Source organism: Tigriopus californicus, chromosome 9, assembly GCF_007210705.1.
Source record: "Tigriopus californicus strain San Diego chromosome 9, Tcal_SD_v2.1, whole genome shotgun sequence".
Classification (NCBI taxonomy): domain Eukaryota; kingdom Metazoa; phylum Arthropoda; class Copepoda; order Harpacticoida; family Harpacticidae; genus Tigriopus; species Tigriopus californicus.
Genome location: NC_081448.1, coordinates 4,663,069 through 4,681,518, shown reverse-complemented (window position 1 = coordinate 4,681,518; position 18,450 = coordinate 4,663,069). Strand labels below are relative to the sequence as shown.

General features: G+C 43.8%; 1 protein-coding gene across 1 annotated transcript in view; it reads right to left on the bottom strand.

Annotated features, from left to right (window-relative positions):
- Positions 1 to 1,951: 1,951 nt before the first annotated feature.
- The window catches only part of LOC131886961 (uncharacterized), a 68,127-nt gene continuing 51,628 nt past the window's right edge, over positions 1,952 to 18,450 (bottom strand). Inside the window, exons 15-31 of the mRNA XM_059235438.1 lie at positions 14,853 to 14,970; positions 13,864 to 14,154; positions 13,191 to 13,335; positions 12,902 to 13,083; positions 11,825 to 11,952; positions 11,390 to 11,580; positions 11,130 to 11,265; positions 10,833 to 11,047; positions 9,040 to 9,821; positions 4,349 to 4,629; positions 4,043 to 4,154; positions 3,710 to 3,941; positions 3,482 to 3,641; positions 3,238 to 3,401; positions 2,957 to 3,141; positions 2,718 to 2,825; positions 1,952 to 2,638 (exon numbers count right to left, since the gene is read on the bottom strand). Of these exons, the coding sequence (XP_059091421.1) occupies positions 2,523 to 2,638; positions 2,718 to 2,825; positions 2,957 to 3,141; positions 3,238 to 3,401; positions 3,482 to 3,641; positions 3,710 to 3,941; positions 4,043 to 4,154; positions 4,349 to 4,629; positions 9,040 to 9,821; positions 10,833 to 11,047; positions 11,130 to 11,265; positions 11,390 to 11,580; positions 11,825 to 11,952; positions 12,902 to 13,083; positions 13,191 to 13,335; positions 13,864 to 14,154; positions 14,853 to 14,970 (3,546 nt within the window). The 3' untranslated portion in view covers positions 1,952 to 2,522. The remainder of the gene's footprint in view (positions 2,639 to 2,717; positions 2,826 to 2,956; positions 3,142 to 3,237; positions 3,402 to 3,481; positions 3,642 to 3,709; positions 3,942 to 4,042; positions 4,155 to 4,348; positions 4,630 to 9,039; positions 9,822 to 10,832; positions 11,048 to 11,129; positions 11,266 to 11,389; positions 11,581 to 11,824; positions 11,953 to 12,901; positions 13,084 to 13,190; positions 13,336 to 13,863; positions 14,155 to 14,852; positions 14,971 to 18,450) is intronic.

Sequence of the window (18,450 nt, the reverse complement as noted above, 5' to 3'; positions counted from 1 at the left end):
CTATCTGAAAAGTTATCCAATTGTGTGGCAATCCCACACAAATAAAGAAACCTCAAAGTTCATAAACACAAATAAAGAAACCTCAAAGTTCATAAAATAAGAAAAGGATCAAAGTATTCATTACGGTTAATGTCAAAGAAGGAACTGATTAAGGAATTTAACATTAACAGTTTTTATTGGCTATCAACGCTTCCTTTTACATACTGAAAATTTGTGAGTTTCTCAAGTTACTTTGTCTAGATCTAGACGAAGCAGAGGGCACTGTTCCACACGTTGAAAAGCTCAATTCGTACGATGGGATGGCAAATTCCATTGTGATTAACATTGATCCTGAACATACTGTGAAAGGGCTCAATTTACAAAAGATCTCAATTTCTTTTGATTGAGTTACCTGTATTGACAATGTATACATGTCTGCCTAAATTTGTGTGCTAGAGTGTATTTGATATAAAGTTCAACTCCTTTGAAGTCTAGAGTATCTGAGTGCTCCTCCCTAAGTGGACTGTTATATTCAATAGGGTTGGTTGGTTGTACGAAAATGCGTGCATTCACGAGGGGGCACAACAGGATCGGACGAAGCGACGAACCCTCACATGAGTTATTCCTCATCGTGTGAATGAGGAATACAATGTTAGCGTTCAAGGCCGTTGTCGCTGTCTCGTTGCCTCGTTATGATCGCACAAAGGTCTCGGTTGATCCGATTTACTGGCTGGTAGATACGAGTACCCACACCACGGCATTCCACGTAAGTATCGGACTTTCAACAACAAAGAAGTCAGGCCAATCACTCTCGAAAGAAGGCGACGGATAGCAAAACCTGATGCTCAGGGTCTATCCAGCACCATGAAAGACTCTTTCCTCAAGCCTCAGTTTCGCACAGGCGCTGAACGAGTCAAGTTCTTTGTTTTCCCTCTCCTTCCCCCATTGAAATCTTCAGCGCAGTGTGTGTGACATTAGTCTATCTTATTTCAAGTTTCCTTCCCATCTCAGCATCGACCACCAACAACCGCAACAGAAACCATCGTCATAATTTTCGAAAGGGCACTCAAACAGGAAAATAAGTTTTTGTTGTACGTACTTCCGACTTCATTAACCAGAAACTACCGAGAGAAGCAGTAACATCCAAAATGTGGTCCGGTAAATTTGTGATCTCGTTGACTTTGTTCGCCCTCATTGGAGCCCAACCCATCAATGAGAATAAGCCTACCAAAGGTGCCACTATTATCAAAGTACGGAGCGACCTCAAAGCGAAAGAGCTCAACAAAATAGAATTGCTCCATCCTGAAGACAACTTGGTTGAGCCGGATCCTGTGCCGAAAATATTTCTGTCCGATACTCTTGTCCCTCCTCCCCTCGTCGAACCCGAAACTCCTGAAGGAGTCGAGCCTGAGCATGGGGATTTCCCGGAACGCCAAGGTTTTATCACTGGCCATCGAATTCCATTAGAGTTGTTCAGTTCCGAGACCCGAGATAATCTTGGCGTGGAACAGACTGAAACGGTCAAGAAACAGTTGAGCTCGTCCACAGACTCCACGAACTTAAATGACAAATATGTGGACTCGACCCAATTTCGACGTCCCTCGAGCGTCTCTAGTCCAATGGAAGAAGAGCCCAAGGCTCCGCGATCCGTTCCGCTCCCTAGTCGATTTGTGTTACCGCCGTTTAACATCAATGAAGGAACCTTTGGCTTGGAGGGAGATCGCGTTTTCGAGTCCACTTTGGACAAGTTCTTCCCCGATTCGGATTACGCTTAAGACGTCATTTTAGTGCTCTTTCATCGTTGTAGAAGTTCGTGAAGCGTTGCAGGCAGTGTTACATAATGACAAGACTGACTGTATGTGTATGTATGTTGGTTTAATTGGTGCATATTGCCCATGCTGAGAATAAAATAAAACATTGTTTGCTTGTCTAAAATCTATATTTGAAACCATATATAAAATCTTTGAACGGCTGAAAATTGAACTAGAATATATTCGAAACTCGAAACACGGTATAACAAGAGAACATTGCAAACACAGGACAGACACATCTTCCGTAAAATGCTTGAATGTGAAATTCAACGTCGAAGAATTTTGAAATTAGGTGCACAAATATTTTTACGTATAAGTGGATTTCCAATGATCGATAATGCGTTGGCATTACAACAATAAATATATTGTCTTTTGCTCAGACATAGCCTAAAACATTCAGGTAACTGGACAAATTGCTCATTTTCCCCAAAGAAATGGTTTCAATCCCAATGTTGCGTCCTGTCCCGCCATTACTTCTGAAGTAGCGGACTAGATAAAATTGATATTGAACGTATATGTCGTAGAAGTCTGTGGTCGAATTGATATGCATCTCTAAGGCATGGTTGTTGTTTGGATGTACTATTAGGTAAGAGAGTAAGAATCGAGCCTTGCGCTGGATGGAATAGCTCTGAAGGCACTGCTTAGAGAGAAGACTGAAATGTCACCAGAAGTTGTGGCTTGGTGGATATTATCGGAGATGTTGTAAAAGATTTGAGAATGTGGTTTGTGGCTTCAAGGGGAGTCCGTTATACTCTTACTTCGATTGAAGAAGTGCCCAAAGATGGATCTCTTTAACTTGAGAGAACCGCCCTTAGAGAAACTGACTGAGCTCAGACTCCTGGACTCATCTGAAAAGAAGAATAAATGTAGCCAATATTAGTTCGCTATCACTGCCTGCCCACATTCACTTTCAATTCATTCACATACGAAAGTTGCCGCCAATTCTGCCGTTGGGCAAGGTGAATTGAGAGACTCCATCTGATGTTCTCTCAAAGAGCTGAAACCATCTGGGCTTCTCGTTGATGAGAGATAAATCTAGGAGAGAAAAGTAATCGATATTTCATTCCGAAGTTCCCTTGGGTTTTATGGCACCCAAGCTAGGTACAGTATACATAAGAGTGAAATTTGGTACAAGCTCTGAGCTCGAAAACTACAATGTAAGATACCTGCAAGATCCAGGACCAATTCCCCGAGGTATTCATTACAACTGTCTCGGTTGAAACTCCACGCCGAGATCTCGAGGCTCTTGTTTCTCAAAGAGGAAATTGGAACATCTTGGTACACAAACGTGTCGTTCCACAAAGGGGCAGAAGATGTGAGAACATATCTGGTCTTCCTCACATTGTAAACACTTAAACAAGATCATGGTTTCTGAATTAGTTTTCAATCTAATGCACACCCTCAAATATGCATGGCCACCTATGATCCTAAGTACTCTTTTCCCTACCTTTGAGGTAAAAGACATCCCATGATAAACGCATCAGGCCTCGAGTCACCATTGACAAAGCTTTGGAGGCCTCGTCCTCGGATCACCGTCACATACAAAATGGATTGAGTGTAATCGTAAGAGAGAAGGAGCTCTACTTGACCCAAAACTGGACGAGTTTGATACTGGAAGGACAAAGTACATCCACAATGCATTAGACCCTCCTGGTATAGTTATCCATCAGGGCATGTCTCTATGAACGTACCCGTCCTTTCTTGCGGTGGGTTTTATGCGTCTCGGGAATCTTCCGAAGACCATTCATCTGGAGGTATTGATCGTCGCGAGTAACCTTGTCCAATGGGACCACGCCCGTGATCTGGTCCAAAGGGTGAATCCCTCGATGAGTTCCAAAAGGATCTGTAAAGCTGCATATACCACAATGTGAAATCACAATGTGTCCTTAATGGATCCAAAACAGTTTGAAAGTGTTTACCTTCGACAGAGAAGGTCAGCCTCTCCTCGGATTCCATTGAGGATGTGTTTGATCTCAAAATCGCTCTTCGACGCCATCTTAATCCCATTAATTTCTCTGACTTCATCACCCTCGTAAATCTCGCCGTGGAAATCCGCTCGACTCCCATGGAACACCTTGGACACGACACACCCTTCATATTGGCCGTCAGTCCCAGGAACGTAATCATGTGTCAATCGAATGCCAAAAGCGTCTGCTCGAGTAAGAAAGAGAGAGAGAGAGAGAAACACCGGAAATGGACAGCACTCTAGGGATCTCTGGCAGATAATGGATGAAGAAAATACGTGTTCGCACCTGGTCCATCAAAGTCTTTGTTCACTTCTTTGGTCAGCAATATCCGCCTTAAAGGAGGATATTCCGATGTGTGGGATGTGTCTTGGCCTGGGCGTACATGTAAATTGGGTGTCTGAAAAGAGAAATGAGCCATCGAACTCAATCCAGTTTCCGTCTTATCACATGGAAGTGCAAGGCGGTCCATTCAGGAAAACTAGGCCCGGATTTGCTCGTGTCTCTAATCCTACAAAGCTAGCAGGCTTTCTCCACTTGCATTCAAGGGCGAGAAAAGTGATAAGCGAATAAAAAAAGCGCTTACGTTCTTACTTGTTTCTTTCCACTGAATTCATCATGAGCACCATCCAGCTTCGGTTTCCTGGTTGGTCCGCCGATGGTTCCATAGTTGTCGGGGACCTTCTTAGCCACACTGCCTTGACCAAGAGCAGCGAGCCGTCGCGGACTTTGAGAGTTGGGCCATTTTGAAGGTTTTGCATTTGATAAAATGGCCTTGTCAAAACCACACTCAGGTTCGAGAGACATTTGTCGTTGTAACTGATTTCGGGATGGCTCCGAATTAGGGCGAGATGGAAATGGAGAACAAATTAGACCTAGTAGAAACAGAGAACAAAGGAGTTAGCTTGCAAATTGTCCACCCAATTGACAGACCCAAACTTTCAGCACTTCAAGCCTTGAGAAACCTCATTGAACATCTTTCTCAAGGTTTCATGCGGATTGCGTCTCTGATTTGTCGTTTTCATTCTTCGTAAATGCGCCATTTTGTGCCATTGTGACATGAAGAAAATACCAATGCAGCATTTTTTCGTTGACAATCTGAAGGTTTACAAAGTAAGCGTAAACATTAGGTAATGAATGAACCGTTATCATTTGTAAAAGCTGCTACAAGCCATAAGAAGGGTTTCACTTGATGCCGAAAATTTCACGCTGAAAGTCCATCTCTTTTAAATATGCCTTTTCTTTTTTGAAGTGAAACAATCATTGAACTTGACCCGAATGATCCATTGAGCGTTTCCATTGAAAAAACGAATGCGCTTGTGCAAACCCTCTGTGTTGCCTTACTGGCTTTTGTCTTCAATGCTTTGGAAATGTGTTCCAGGAATACCTAAAAGAACTTCCCAATATTATTCTCTTTATCAAGTCTAATTCATAGTCGAGTCATGAGTAACGATAAAAGTGGCTCCTGATTACCTGTACAAAACAACCGGAGGCACGCCCAATGTCTTGAATTTTTGATACAACACGAAGCAACAGCGATGTGTGTATGTGTACATTGAAAGCCCACTGATGACGAAGAAGAGTAAATAGTGGAAATAGAAGTAGGATGATAGGGAGGTTAATGGAGGTTGGAGTGGGAGTGGTTAGACATGCCTTGTCAGAGAACTCTAGGAGAGCAAATAAAAGAGATACTTGAATGAGAGGATTCTTGGTACTGATTAGCCCAGCTTGTTTTGCTCCAAGGAGTGGCAAGGGAGAGTCAGTTCAGAACATGTTAGTGGGTTGGTGGATGGGTGGGTTGCTTGGGTGGTTGGTTGGTTGGTTGGTTGGTTCTCGGAGAATGTAGAAGAATGGTGGTATGGCAGTAATGGTAGTTGTACGTAACAAGGGCAGGAGGATGAGGAAATGAAAATGAAGGAATACGTCGGTGGTCGGGAAGAAGAATCCTGGAGGAGATTCGTCATGCCTTCAGTGGTCCATGGAACAATCATCGAGAAGCAAAACACAAACAAGTAACAACAAGGCGATAACAATGAAACAACATCGAGTTCAAGTCTTGTCAACAAATTTAATAGCTTCTTCCAACATGATTTGTAGTAATGATGAATATAATGGTGGTAATAATAATAATAATAGTGGTAAAGGTAGTAATTGAAGTAATAATGATAATAATATTAATAATGGTAGCTATAGCAATAATAATAATGATAGTATTATTAGTACTTGTGTTTTCTTGGTGATTGTGATGGTGGTGTGTGGGAGAGAGGTGGTCGTTGCTGTCGTTATATTTAGCAATTGGTAATAATCAATGTGGCGATGCTTTCCTGCGCTTTTACGTCCATTTTAAATTGCTCGCCGCCGCAGCAATGTCAAGGATAGTCTGCAAAATGCGACACGAAAAAACTATCCGCATCTTTCTTCGTCAGCTGCACCTACTGTTTGTCAGCTTTTAATAGTAAGTAAAAGCCCCACAACTTTTGCGTTCGGTACAATCTGTAGAAATTACGGAGTTCTTTAAGAATAAAAGGAAAAGGAGTACAGATTCGCTTCGAAGTGGGTGTCTTGGTTTGGAATGGGTTTCTGTCGTCGTTTTTGGTTCTTAAGAGAGCATGAGATTGTGTGCGTGTGTAAGAGAGAAATAGAAAGAGAGAGAGAGTAAGGGGGAGAAAGAGAGAAAAGAAGATCTAATCAAAAGTCCCACCTAACTCTCCTGTATCCTGAACGTTGTGTAAGTAGATCGTCATTGCTCTTGCCAATGGTTGATGGTTCTTACCTTATTGAGTTCTCTTTCCATGCTCTCTTCCGGGTGGTAGGGAATCTCTTTGAAGCAGGGTATCATACGTATCGTTGACACGAGGCCCATGAATCAAACAAAATCAGTTGCTTCAGGCTTGAGGGGAGTGTTGTTCGCTAGCAGTCAGTTAAGCCGTTATCGATTTACCGTGGTTAATTGCTTGGCAAGAAAGTAAGTAAGTAAGTAAGTAGGCAAATAGGTAAGTCAGCCATTCATTCATCGCCGTCATGTGCAGCATTGTCTTTCTTTGCATCCTGTAAGGCATCGAACAAGATATCAACGCTATGTGAGAATAGGGCTGTTTCTTGTCAAAGGAAGGAGGAAGTGGAACAGGGTAAGGAGGACGAAGGATTGGATTGGAGAGAGGAAAAAAAGGAAGACCACACTTCGAACTCATAATTCACGGGTTTGCACAATATCACAAGGATTGCTTGGATCATTTGAGGTACATCTTGAAGGAGATCAAAAATAGGCGGTCTTCGAACGTATGTACAGGTCGGTGGTCATAGGCCGAAAATAGCTTTGGTATTCGTCAAACTGGCAATTGTCTAAACACATGTAATGATGATAATAATAGTTGCTGTTCAAGTACAGAAGTAGAATAATTGGCTTTTGATAGCTGGCCAGTGCTCAACAAGATTGTTTTCCTTAAATGTCGTTGTAACAACAGGAATAATGATCATATGCAGACCTAAGCCATTTCCAGTGGGATTCGATTTAGGGGAGGGCGAAAGAGGGAACGAGAGATCAATCAAGCGATCAGGCGAACTATAGCAAACGAACTACCAAGAGAGAGAGAGCGAGAGAGGTCACTGGATAAGGTTGCTTGCCTACAAAAACGTATCACTTTGGTCAAAGTGGGTGCGTGTGTGTGTTCGTCGAACATATGAAGATATCACAAATGGAATAATGGTATGGTAGTTCGGTGGGGGTGGAGAGAGGGAGGTGGAAAGGAGGCAAATATTGATGAGCGACACCCACCCGGAGGAGCATGGAGACAAGCACTGTGTACAGTCTGGCAGAGAACGAGTCCTAAAACAATCCATTATCACACCACTATCCCAATTGGTACAAACATATTTGTACAATTTTAGTTTGTATGTATATACGGACAACAAGTAGATGAATGGTGATAATAATGTGTGCAAATTTGTCTCTACACGCGAGCGGTATTTCAAGAAAAGGTAGGATTTTGAAAGAGGTTTAAAGGGCTGAAAGACAAAAAAAAGAGACAGAGAAAGAGAGAGAGAGGAAAAGAAACGGAATCCAAGGCTCAAGCTAAAAGGACAGGCGCAACATGGATGACAGGGCTTGCTCTTGTTTTGACTGGCCATAAAGAATGATAATGGTAATAATGATTGGCAGAACGTTTGCTGAAGGGCCGAAGGCTTGACCTTATTCGAGTTGTACAAGAAGCCTAATAAGACACGGGTGTTGATCAAATGGATGACTCTTAGAGGCCATTTCAGAACAACTTTTTCCCCCGAGAGCAAAGTTTCTTTTATCATGATAATTGCTCATGAAGTCATTCCATGACAAAAGAAGTTCACTACAAGCATGGCATTTCGAGCCATATCATAACAACTGCCCCAACAAGAGAAACAGTATCGTTTCCTGACCACCAAGGAGAAAGTGAAGAAAAGCAAGACATAAATGAGAAGGAGAAAAAGAAAGCAAGACACTTCTAGTTCGTCGAATTCGTTAGGATTGGATATGCTTGAGGAGGACAAAGATGAAGATATTATGTGGACATCAAAGAAGTGTACGCATGGAGAGTCGGATGCCAACCAAGGACTTGAAAGAATAAGTTAAAATACGATACAAGATAAGAAAGAAAGAGAGAGGAAAAGGGATAGTGAGCGAGTGAATGAGTGAGTGAGTGAGTGAGTGTGGACCTGTGGTATTTGTAGAAATGGCAGACTGAATGCAATCGTAGAAATTGTAAAAGGTTTCTTTCTTTGTAAGCTTTAGTCATTAGTGGGATTGAATTGGAGCTAAGAGAAATAGAGAGGGAATGTGACGATGCCAGCATTACTATAACATAGGCTGAGCCAGTACACAAGGTTGATAGCATGAAGCTAGAAAAGGTTTCTCTAATTGTCACGGTTCAGGCGAGACAAAAAGAAATAGCTTTGGTGGTTGGAACAATGGCACCAACGATTGCGTTTTGGTGATAGATACGGAATAGTAGAACTAGTAATAGTAGTTTCGTAGTTTTTGTTGTTGTTGTTGTTGTTGTTGTAGGAGGAGGAATAGTAGAAGTAATAGTAGTAGTAGAATTAGTAATGATAATGATAAATGATAATCATAATAGTATTAGTAACAGTAATAGTAGTAATAGTAATAGTAGTAATTGTAGTTGTAATAGTAGTAGTAGCAGCAGTAGTGGTAGTAGTAGTGGTTTGAGAAAAAGAGATCACAAGCAAGTAGTATGGTTTTTGAGAGTGACAAGGCTATTTGAAGGCCGCGGCAGAGGACTTGGAATACTTGCCTCCTTGCGACCAATAAGGGTCGTCCGCGATTCCTCCACCTGCACTTGTCCTCAAGCCATGATGATGGCCCATCATCCCACTGCCGCCGCCCATGTGACGGGGCGTGGTGAATTCACTAAGCTCAGAGTTTATTGGCGAAAAGTCCGTGACCCGATCGTAAACACTCGAGGTGTACAAGTCCGAGTTGAACGTTCCCATGCCAGCTCCGCGGAAACCCGCTGCATTAGCCCCGCCGGTCACACCCATCCCATTGTGGAAGGGATCGGAAGAGAGACCCATATGGGCAGTTCCGAGGCTCCCTCCGCCACCATCGCGGAGGATCTCATCCACTGATTTGAGAACACTCGTGGTGCCATCAGGGGCAGTGGTCATCCCACGGTTGGCCGGGTGAATGTTACCACCCAGAAAGGCAGTACTAGAAGGCACAATGTGAGAAGGAGCTCCGGATGTGGCTCCGGTCATCTCAGCCGACTCGCGCAATTTAGCCAGTCGGGTCAACTCCTCGTGGAGACATGCGTTCTCCTCAATCTGCTGGCGTCTGCGGGCAATTTCCATTTTGATTCGGTTTTTCTTCTCCTCTTTGAAGAATTGTGGCTCATCCGAAGACGCGTCATCATCACTGGCGAAAGGTGAAGGGTGCCAGGATCGAGGCCCAGCCCTGCCACTCATGGAGGAGTAAGCCCTTCGCCCAGTGTGCGGAGAGGTACCATCAAAATTCCGCGTATAGAGATGGTCGGTATTCCCTGACCCGCCTTCGCTGGACCGGCGAAGCAATTGCTGACTGGAACGAGAAGGAAAATCCGTTATCAGAAAGATTCGATATCCAGTTATGGTTCATACAACTAGAACGACGATGACAACGACGACGATCTATCATGTTTGCAATGCAAAGTCAATGGTGAAGTGTTGCACTAGATAGATATAGTGGTAGGTTAAACTATCAAATCGTAGGAGCAGCATAGCATTGAAGAGATAGTCCAAACTGTTCCTTGGGAACACACGGGTTGGTTGAGCATTGCCATCGTCGTTGAATGACCAATTGCAAACATCACATTGATTTAAAGACTAAAGATTTTTAAATCTCACGTTAGACTCGCCATCTAATGGCCCAGAAATAGTAACATGGGGAATAATGAATGAATGAAAGAATGAAAGAATCAATGAATCAATCAATGGATGATGGTTAGAAATACGGTTGTTCAAACGAAAAAAAAACAATGCCTGAGTGAAGTAGCCCAAACTTCATCCACCCTCATAATTGGTGTGGGGGAGCCGACTGCACTGTTTGAGCTTGATTGCGCCGTTATGTCAGCCACTTCTAGTCCTCGATTTGTTTGCTTGGATGCCATGTGACGACTGCCTGGATCAGAAATTAGTGCCCACAACACAAGTGAATCTGCGCAGTTCTCAAAAGCTTCATCTGATCCCAATTTGGGGCAAGAAGTAAATTTTGTCACGTTGTATTTATTCGTTTTTCGAACTCCTTTGCTTACTGAAAGGCACAAAGACCATGCCATTCGTCATTCATTTACCAGGGCCAGCAGTACCATCGATAACTCAATGAGCCGGAAATGTGTCAGTAGCATTGCTTTCTTGGTACTTGGTCTCCACAACGCCCCTCCCCCAGAATATGGGCGAGAATCAGAATCAGTGCGCTTGTTGTGCCTTATGAAAGATGACACAGCGCCTTGAAAATGTAGCTGACAATAATTGAAACGGGCACAAAAGTGATCAAGGAAGAGAAGTCAGCGGCTTTCCCCTGGAGATCGGGCCACCTAAAACAACCACAAACCTGAGACTTGCCAGGTATCGGTTCCGACTGTTATCTTCAAGGTCATGGCTGTTGATGGCAGTGTCGCGCAGGCCTCCTCCTCCTCCTGCCACGCCCATGCCGTCCAAGGCACTGCCGCCAAGGTATGAGCGAGAGTTATCCATTCCTAAAGAATCTGACAAGGGGTCGTAGTCTCTGTCTCTGGCTAGACTGGAGTACGGTCGGTTGTAATGGAGCTGGAATTGAACACATAAGCGCGATCAGTTGACCTATTTCGATTCGATGGTGGCTAGGATGGGAGGATCACTTTGAGCTTACATCATCTTCACCGAGGCTATCCGTCAGCGATGTAGAAAATCTCGGATCCGAAAGGTTCCTCCGGTGACCCCGGGTCCTTCGATTTCGATTCAATTGAGCATCGAGCACAGGGTTGAGTTTGTGTTTCATTTCAGCCCTACACGTGGAGAGAGATGTTGATCTCATACAGTAGTACCTTTCATGCTGCTCACAAGGGTCGTTGCCCTTCGTCCTCGTTTGTTTCCCTCGCTTCCAATGTGACAAATGTCAAGTCGACTTACCTCAGTCTTGGATCGCGCATAGTGGCATAACGTTGCATTTCCAAACGGATTCGATCTGACTGGGCGCCTGAAAGCCCAAAGAGACGCGCTTCCGCCTTTTTTCGAGCCATTTCCCCTTCGCTAGTATTAGTTGCCAGGGCCATCGTTTCCAGAGGTTTCCGCAGCTCATCCTCCAATTTCATTTTCATTTGCTGGAAAATGGAAAGTGCACGGATGGAGCATCTGCCATTTGCCATTTGGTGATTGTTCACCTTCAAACAGACGCGTGTACTCGTAAATTGCACTTGTATATTATGGGTAGACTTAGAGGTTGTCCTAAGCGTGCTCCCTAATGGATGGTGTGGGATTGACTTGATGCTATTAGATCGAGCCCAAGCTGAGCACTGCTTCCGCCCTCAGAGCTAATGTGAACGCCTCTAATGATTGAAAAACTACCTGTATCGTTCCCGGTGAACCTCCGCGGACCAGGTGTCGGAGGTCAGGGGGCAAAATACTCTCCAATATCCGCTTCTCGTGTTCCCGTGTCTGGCTTGTGGGTCCTTTGCTGCTCACCACTGTTGAAGCTGGAATTGGAACATGGGAAACTTTTTTGACCCACCATGTCATTAGCTATGATGTCTTCGTCTCTTTTGTCGACCATTCTGCCCCTTCGTTGGTTCGTTTGTTCATTGCTAATCCAACTTAACGATGATAAGGATGACTGGCATACACAATAGGCCCAGAAAACTGCTCCTATTCCATGACTCTCTTGGCCAAGGCCAAAATTAGACAGAGAGAAGTAGAAATGTACCACTTTCATTGATCGCTACGAATTCCTTGGCATCTAGCTCACAGTGATCGAAGAACAGGGGGGAAAGGAAGACGTTGGGAACTTCGAACTAGCAGAGGAAGAGAAGAAAGAGGACAAGGAAGGGAAGGAGGAGGAGGCCTTCCCATTCTCACAACGGGGGGTAAGGGAGGGATCATAGCAGCTGGATCCAAAAACAAGCAAGTAAACTCCACTCCAGCCTTAGTGATGGAACACATTTACGAGGGCGCTACTGGCACTCTTGACTTGGCTTTGGGTTCACAAAGGCCAATGTCACAAGATGGTTGAGGAAGAACATGTTCTTTCATACAAATCATACTTTGGTTGAGGTGGGAGAGCATAGAATAAAAATATGACGAAAGCGTGACAACGAAGTCAGTCTGGAGTGGAAAAAAAAAACTTTGATATGGAGGTCGACTGAGACTTTTAAACGCCTCATAACACATAACGCGACATAAACATATTTATGTGCAATGGAAAAAACGACTTTCAAGATGAGAGTCGTTTCGAGTGATTGATTGATTAACTGACTGATTGACATGCATGGTTTGTGAACAATGAAATGGGACAAAATACGACACTATCAACACAAATTTGAATTGATATATTTGGTTGCATGGCGTTTCTTGAAGGGATAAGCAATTAGTCACAACAACCGCATCAGTGGAAGGTACGTGGATCAGAGAGAAAGAATCAAGTGTTACCTTGGAGGAGCCCTAAGGCAGAGCCAGGCCTGGTCATGTGGTCATTCATGGCAAGTTTTCTCAGGTTGGTCTCACTAGAACTGGCTCTGGGTCGTGACGACCCATAAAACCCCCCAGTTCCAGATCGGAAGCCCCGGCCGGTCAGACCATCTAAGCTTGATTGTCTCAGATTGGCAAAAGCCCTACAATAAGAGACAACAATGAACCTAGGAGTCTGGTCTCCGAATGAATCCGATTAAGCATTCAGCTTTTCTCAATCAAGGAGTAAAACATGACAACGCGAACAAACCTCATCCTTTCTCTTTGTTTCTTTTCAGATGGCATGGGAGCGGGTTCTTCGAGAGGTAGGTATGGAAGCGTTCGGCGAGTTCGAGATTTGAAGGAACCCGCTTCACTGAGAGTATCCGGAGTTCCAACTGGAGTACCAAAGGGACCTAGAACATGAGGACAGGGACTGAGCTTGCAAAATGAGAGGCCCCAGGGGCCAGGAAAGACATCGACGGAAGGAGTTGCGCGAGAGCTGAACCACTTCCAACGGCATTGAATCACGAAGGCAGGAAGGCAGAAAGCATACAACTGACATCTAAAGAGCGAACAGACGAAAGAAGAGCAAAAGCAAAAGAGAACTAGAGACAGAGAGAAACCAGGAGTGCTAACTGAACAAGAATGGATTCATGAAAAAAGAGAATTGCTCCCGTGAGTCCTTGTACAGTGATCCAAACTTGAAAAAGAGTTCGTTGATAAATGACGGCTGTCAAGTACATCGGAATGGGAGTGTAACACGATGATGAGACCATTGAATATTGCTTCAATTCAGCATTGAGACCATCTGAACGTGACGACTACAGATTGCAAAAAAAATGCTGTTCTAAAAGTATTCATATGCGAGTTGCCTTTGTACATCAAACATCCAGCTGACACAAGGATTTATTCTACATTAACCCCGGGAACTATCTTATTACCTTGCGCATTCAAGGCCGCCCCTCCATGCTGACCTTTAGCAGCTTGAAGCAAAATCTGCTCAATATTTGAAGTATTGCTGGACGAAAGAATAGTGGAAGGATGGAAAGTAAGCATCTTATTTGAGTCAGCTGTCGACGTCTGTTGACGCCTTTGAGTAAGCTGGTTGTTGCTTAGAAGCGCCGATTGGGCTGCAAGAACAGGGTCAGTGGCAGCCAACCAGGCAGAGGTCGGGACTTTGGGGTTTTGTGGCTCGCCTGATCGACCCACTGACACGGGAAGGTCACTCATAGCTAGATGCGAAAAAAATCCGAGCTTGTAAATGTCAATCAACTAAGCAAACTGGACAGGATAATGATTATGATAATGATCATGAAATCCCTTGCTCGAGCCTCGAAGGGTCAAAGCTGAGCACAAGTTGTCCCATCCTCATCCTCAAGATCAGGGGAACATGATTAATCATTACATGATTTCGCTTTTAGTCCCCAAATAACACGGCTAAGAGGCTTTTCCTCTGCTAGTTCTATCTTGGGGGAAGAACGAAGGCGACCTCGAATGTTATGTCAATCAGGAGAAAATCTCAAAACTCATCTTGGCCTTATTGTCTCGCTTTGACCTTTCGCTGAGATAGAGCTACTACGGACGGACAAAGCATGAGCATAAATGGAACTGTTTGTTGTCATTTCTTCATGCAATTCAATTCTTCTTTAGGGCAATACCTGACATCTCAAGCCCTCCCCAACAGCAAAATATCTCATTACCCGTCAATACAAGCAAAGCATCACAATCGAGGGCCAAGAAATGGCCTCATATCGGTGTTATTGGTTCAGCCACTAATGCTTAAGTACTTTCGCTGTTGAGCACAAAATACCCCAAATACGTAAAAGGAAGAGAACGAACGAACGAACGAGCGAACGAGCGAACGAGCAAGAGAGAGAGAGAGTGATCGAAAGAAGAAAATGAAGGCCAGAAAATGCTAAACGATCCTCACCGAGTGTAGCTCCATGGAGTAAGGCAGCTGAGGGAATGTGTGCTAGTGGCTGATGGTGGGAACCGTGATGATGTAAGTGATCTCTCCTATGTAACAGAGAGGAGGCCCCCGTCTTACCCTAAAATGGAGAAACAAAGAAGAGTAAGATAGCGAGCGAGTCTTAGAAGTTCCAATGCCATTCAACGCAGCAGAAATACAACGTGGGAGTTTGAGTGGAAGGTAGCAGGTAGCAGGAAGCACACATACACACATCTGGTGTTGTCCAAGGGACGGAGAAAAGGGTCTGAAATGTGAAAACTTTTAACTGCTGAGGAATGACCAGCATTTATCTCGAAATCAAGGAAACAAAAGGCATCTTCCTTCCTCCTTTGCCAAGAGCTTCTAAAACATTGCCGTTTTCAAAACGACCCCATTTCAACTTACAGCTCTAGTGAGATTAGCTTTTAACATTAGATGAAGCACAATTTGGACATGATTTAGACCGGCAGGCAAACATGAGAATGAAATTAGTTGTAAGATATGATCTATCATCATGAGGGTGCAGATTGAAATATGATTAGTTAGATGAAGACAATGCTATACACAGCAGATAGGTGAAGTGAAAGAACAATTTATCTTTACAAGAAACCAACAATTTTAAGCATATCAATCCTATGCACTCTCCTACAAATGGTTTAAGATAAGATGTATGAGCCACAGAAACAAATAGGCGATCACAGCAGTTTTCATCAGCAATTTGAAGATTATCAGAATACTAATGATAATAATAATCATGGAACATTAAACTGGTTCTCTCTCTTTCATCCTCTTCTTTTTCTTGTCTTCCTCCGCCTGAGCATCAGCTGATGAAAGTGTCAACAAACAGCACGATCAACTGTCGGTGGTTTCTTTCAGTGAAAAACGGTCAGACTGGAAAGACTTTCAAAAGAGAGACCAGGGTGCAATAGTGATGGAAAGAAAGACTCAAAAGAACGGCAGTGCCAGAGCGTGTTGAAATGAAATGTAGCGCTAAGTACGATGTTCAAGTCTAGTTCATGTTACTTCAAGATCAAAAGCGATATAACAGGCGCCATTTCCAATTATGTAGGCACACTGAGGGCTGAATCTCATCCAATTTGAATAAAGACTCAACTTCAAAAGAAATCATGGCCTTTGACCTCCAAATTCCGGTTTCAAGGGAGTTGCAAAAGGGTTCCATATGAAGAAGCGGGAGTCTAGAGTACGAGTACAAGCAAAAAAAGCGAGGAAACAGAAAAATTGTTTCCTCTCTCGCTTTCACCACAGGCGTCCTTGGCGCTCTTTGGGCGGGATGACGATGATGATCTTGTACCCTATATATCATACTTCACGACTGCAGTAAAAACACGCACAGAGAATAATAGTCATTTGTCTTAGTGATAAGTCCATGTCGTCTACTAGTGTTCTAGTTGTGTGGTTGAGGCACTAAATACCCCGAGGTTGGACTAGCATCAAGCGAAAAGATTGGAAAGAAGCAGTGTAGAGGGCAAAGCAAAGCGAGAGAGAGAGAGCGAAAGAGATAAATGCAAGCAAGCAGATCAACTACAGTTCTACAGCATGTTCAGTTTATGGACCGGGAGAAGAGATGTAAACATGAGCATGGTTATGCAAAATCGGGATCCATGGTTTTTCCCATTCATCAGCCTCGTCATTCCCCACAGCCAACTTGGAGGGGAGCCTTTTTATCCTGACAAGGAACATTCGTCGATCGGGTTTTTGGGGCCAAAAGTGCTTTTATTGAGAAGAAACGCTAAGAAGGCAATCGGTACTTCTACGCACATAACCTAGATCAGATGCCACGGTCGGCATGAAGTTGTTTACTTGAACTTGAACAAGGCTAGTCTGGCAAAAAAGGGAGCCTGAAAGAGAGGGCTATGAACATCATCAACATTTGGAACAGCATGTGTACATGGATGTACCGTATACAACAGTACAGTAACCGAGAAAAGGGCAAAATTCAAAACTCACTACGATTAATCTTGCTCCCTCCTTTAATTTACACACCATAGAACAACCTCAAAACCTAAAGTTTGCGTCTTTCCTAAGCAAACCTGTTCCCACCAAGTGTTGTCCGATCCGCCTTGTGCCATTTAAATCCAGCCCACTGATCATGCTGACAAATCAAGGCCAGTGAAGAATTTGTGCAATGTTTTCATTCATATTTGGATCCAACCAGCGCCCAGGATCACCTTCAGCCCCGCTGGAATTGCTCGGCGGAAAAGCGAAAGGGGGGAGAGAGTGGGGAAGGAGGACAGTGTGGAGGGAAACGAGGAGGAAGAAGAGGAGGAGGAGGAGGGCGACGCTTTCTCTTCTCTCTAAGAGAAAGTTAATTATTGCGAAGGAGGCAAAAAATTCTCCAAGAACAAACGAGCGGCCTTCATCATTGGATGGCCTTCAAGATCGATCAGGGCTAGCAGGAATGGAATGTTTCCGACAGAGAGAGAGAAAAAAAGAGAGTGGGAGAGGAGAAAGGGAATCCCGTGGTATACAGACATGTACAGTATCAGCTAATATTACCACTAGTTGTAGTATGTATAGGTAATGATATTAGTGCTACTATTACTGGAATTGTTGTTGTCGTTCTTGTTACTGGTTCCATTCGCTTGTCTAGAGAATCTTCCTTCCTGATCGAATTGGACTTTACCTTATGTGAACCAAGGCAATTCTCGTCCAAGCGCACTTCCTTGACCTGGCGAATAATGAATCCAGGAGCAAAACTAGGATTTCACTACATGCGATTTGTGTCTACACGTGGGCCAATATTTCAATAGGTGATCATGTTCCATGATCTAAAAATTGTGAGTTTGTCCCGGATCTCGTCCGACCCCTTCGTCCTTAGTTTTGTATTTGTAAATATTGGTGTTCTCAACGAGTCATCGTAACTACAATATAAAACGTCCATCGTGCATCACGTTTGTGAGATGAGAGGACGCAATATTTCTCTCCTTATGGAATGCCATTCCATTTGCTCAGATACGTCCTGCCCTCTACTTAACCACAAGATGAAGATTCTATTTTCGTGGCTTCAGGGCTGCTAAAAGTCTGGGAAAACCGAAGACACTCCTACGTCCCTCATATATAAGGTCCAGTTTTTTTTAGACTCCGGCGACTCTCCGTCATGGAGAAACGGTGGCAAAATACCTGGAACGTGTTCCTTTCTGGTTGATAAGGAATCGGTGACCCTGACATGACAAGACCGTCTGACTGATTCCCTTCCATGTGGATCCCTTAAATTTCTAGTGGGAATTTTGAAGACCTGATTGCAATACGCACAGTCAAGTCCATGTAGAACTAAAAATGAGATTTCGTCGAGATGATGCCAATTTCCAAGACAGTTCCAATGAGTTACCTACGAATGATTGGGAAAGCGATAAACGGCGAAAAGTATCAACGAAGTCAACAGTTTATTGCGATTAGGAACAATTGTCAAGAAAAAGAAACAACGCAGCAATTTGTTCATGAGCAGCCAACTATGGGGCCGAGAATTCTCAAGAAACATTCTGGAACACTCTTTGACAAGGCTTTGGCGGGCACTGTGGCAACACTGGACTGTCTTGGAAATTTTCGATTTTCCAATCAA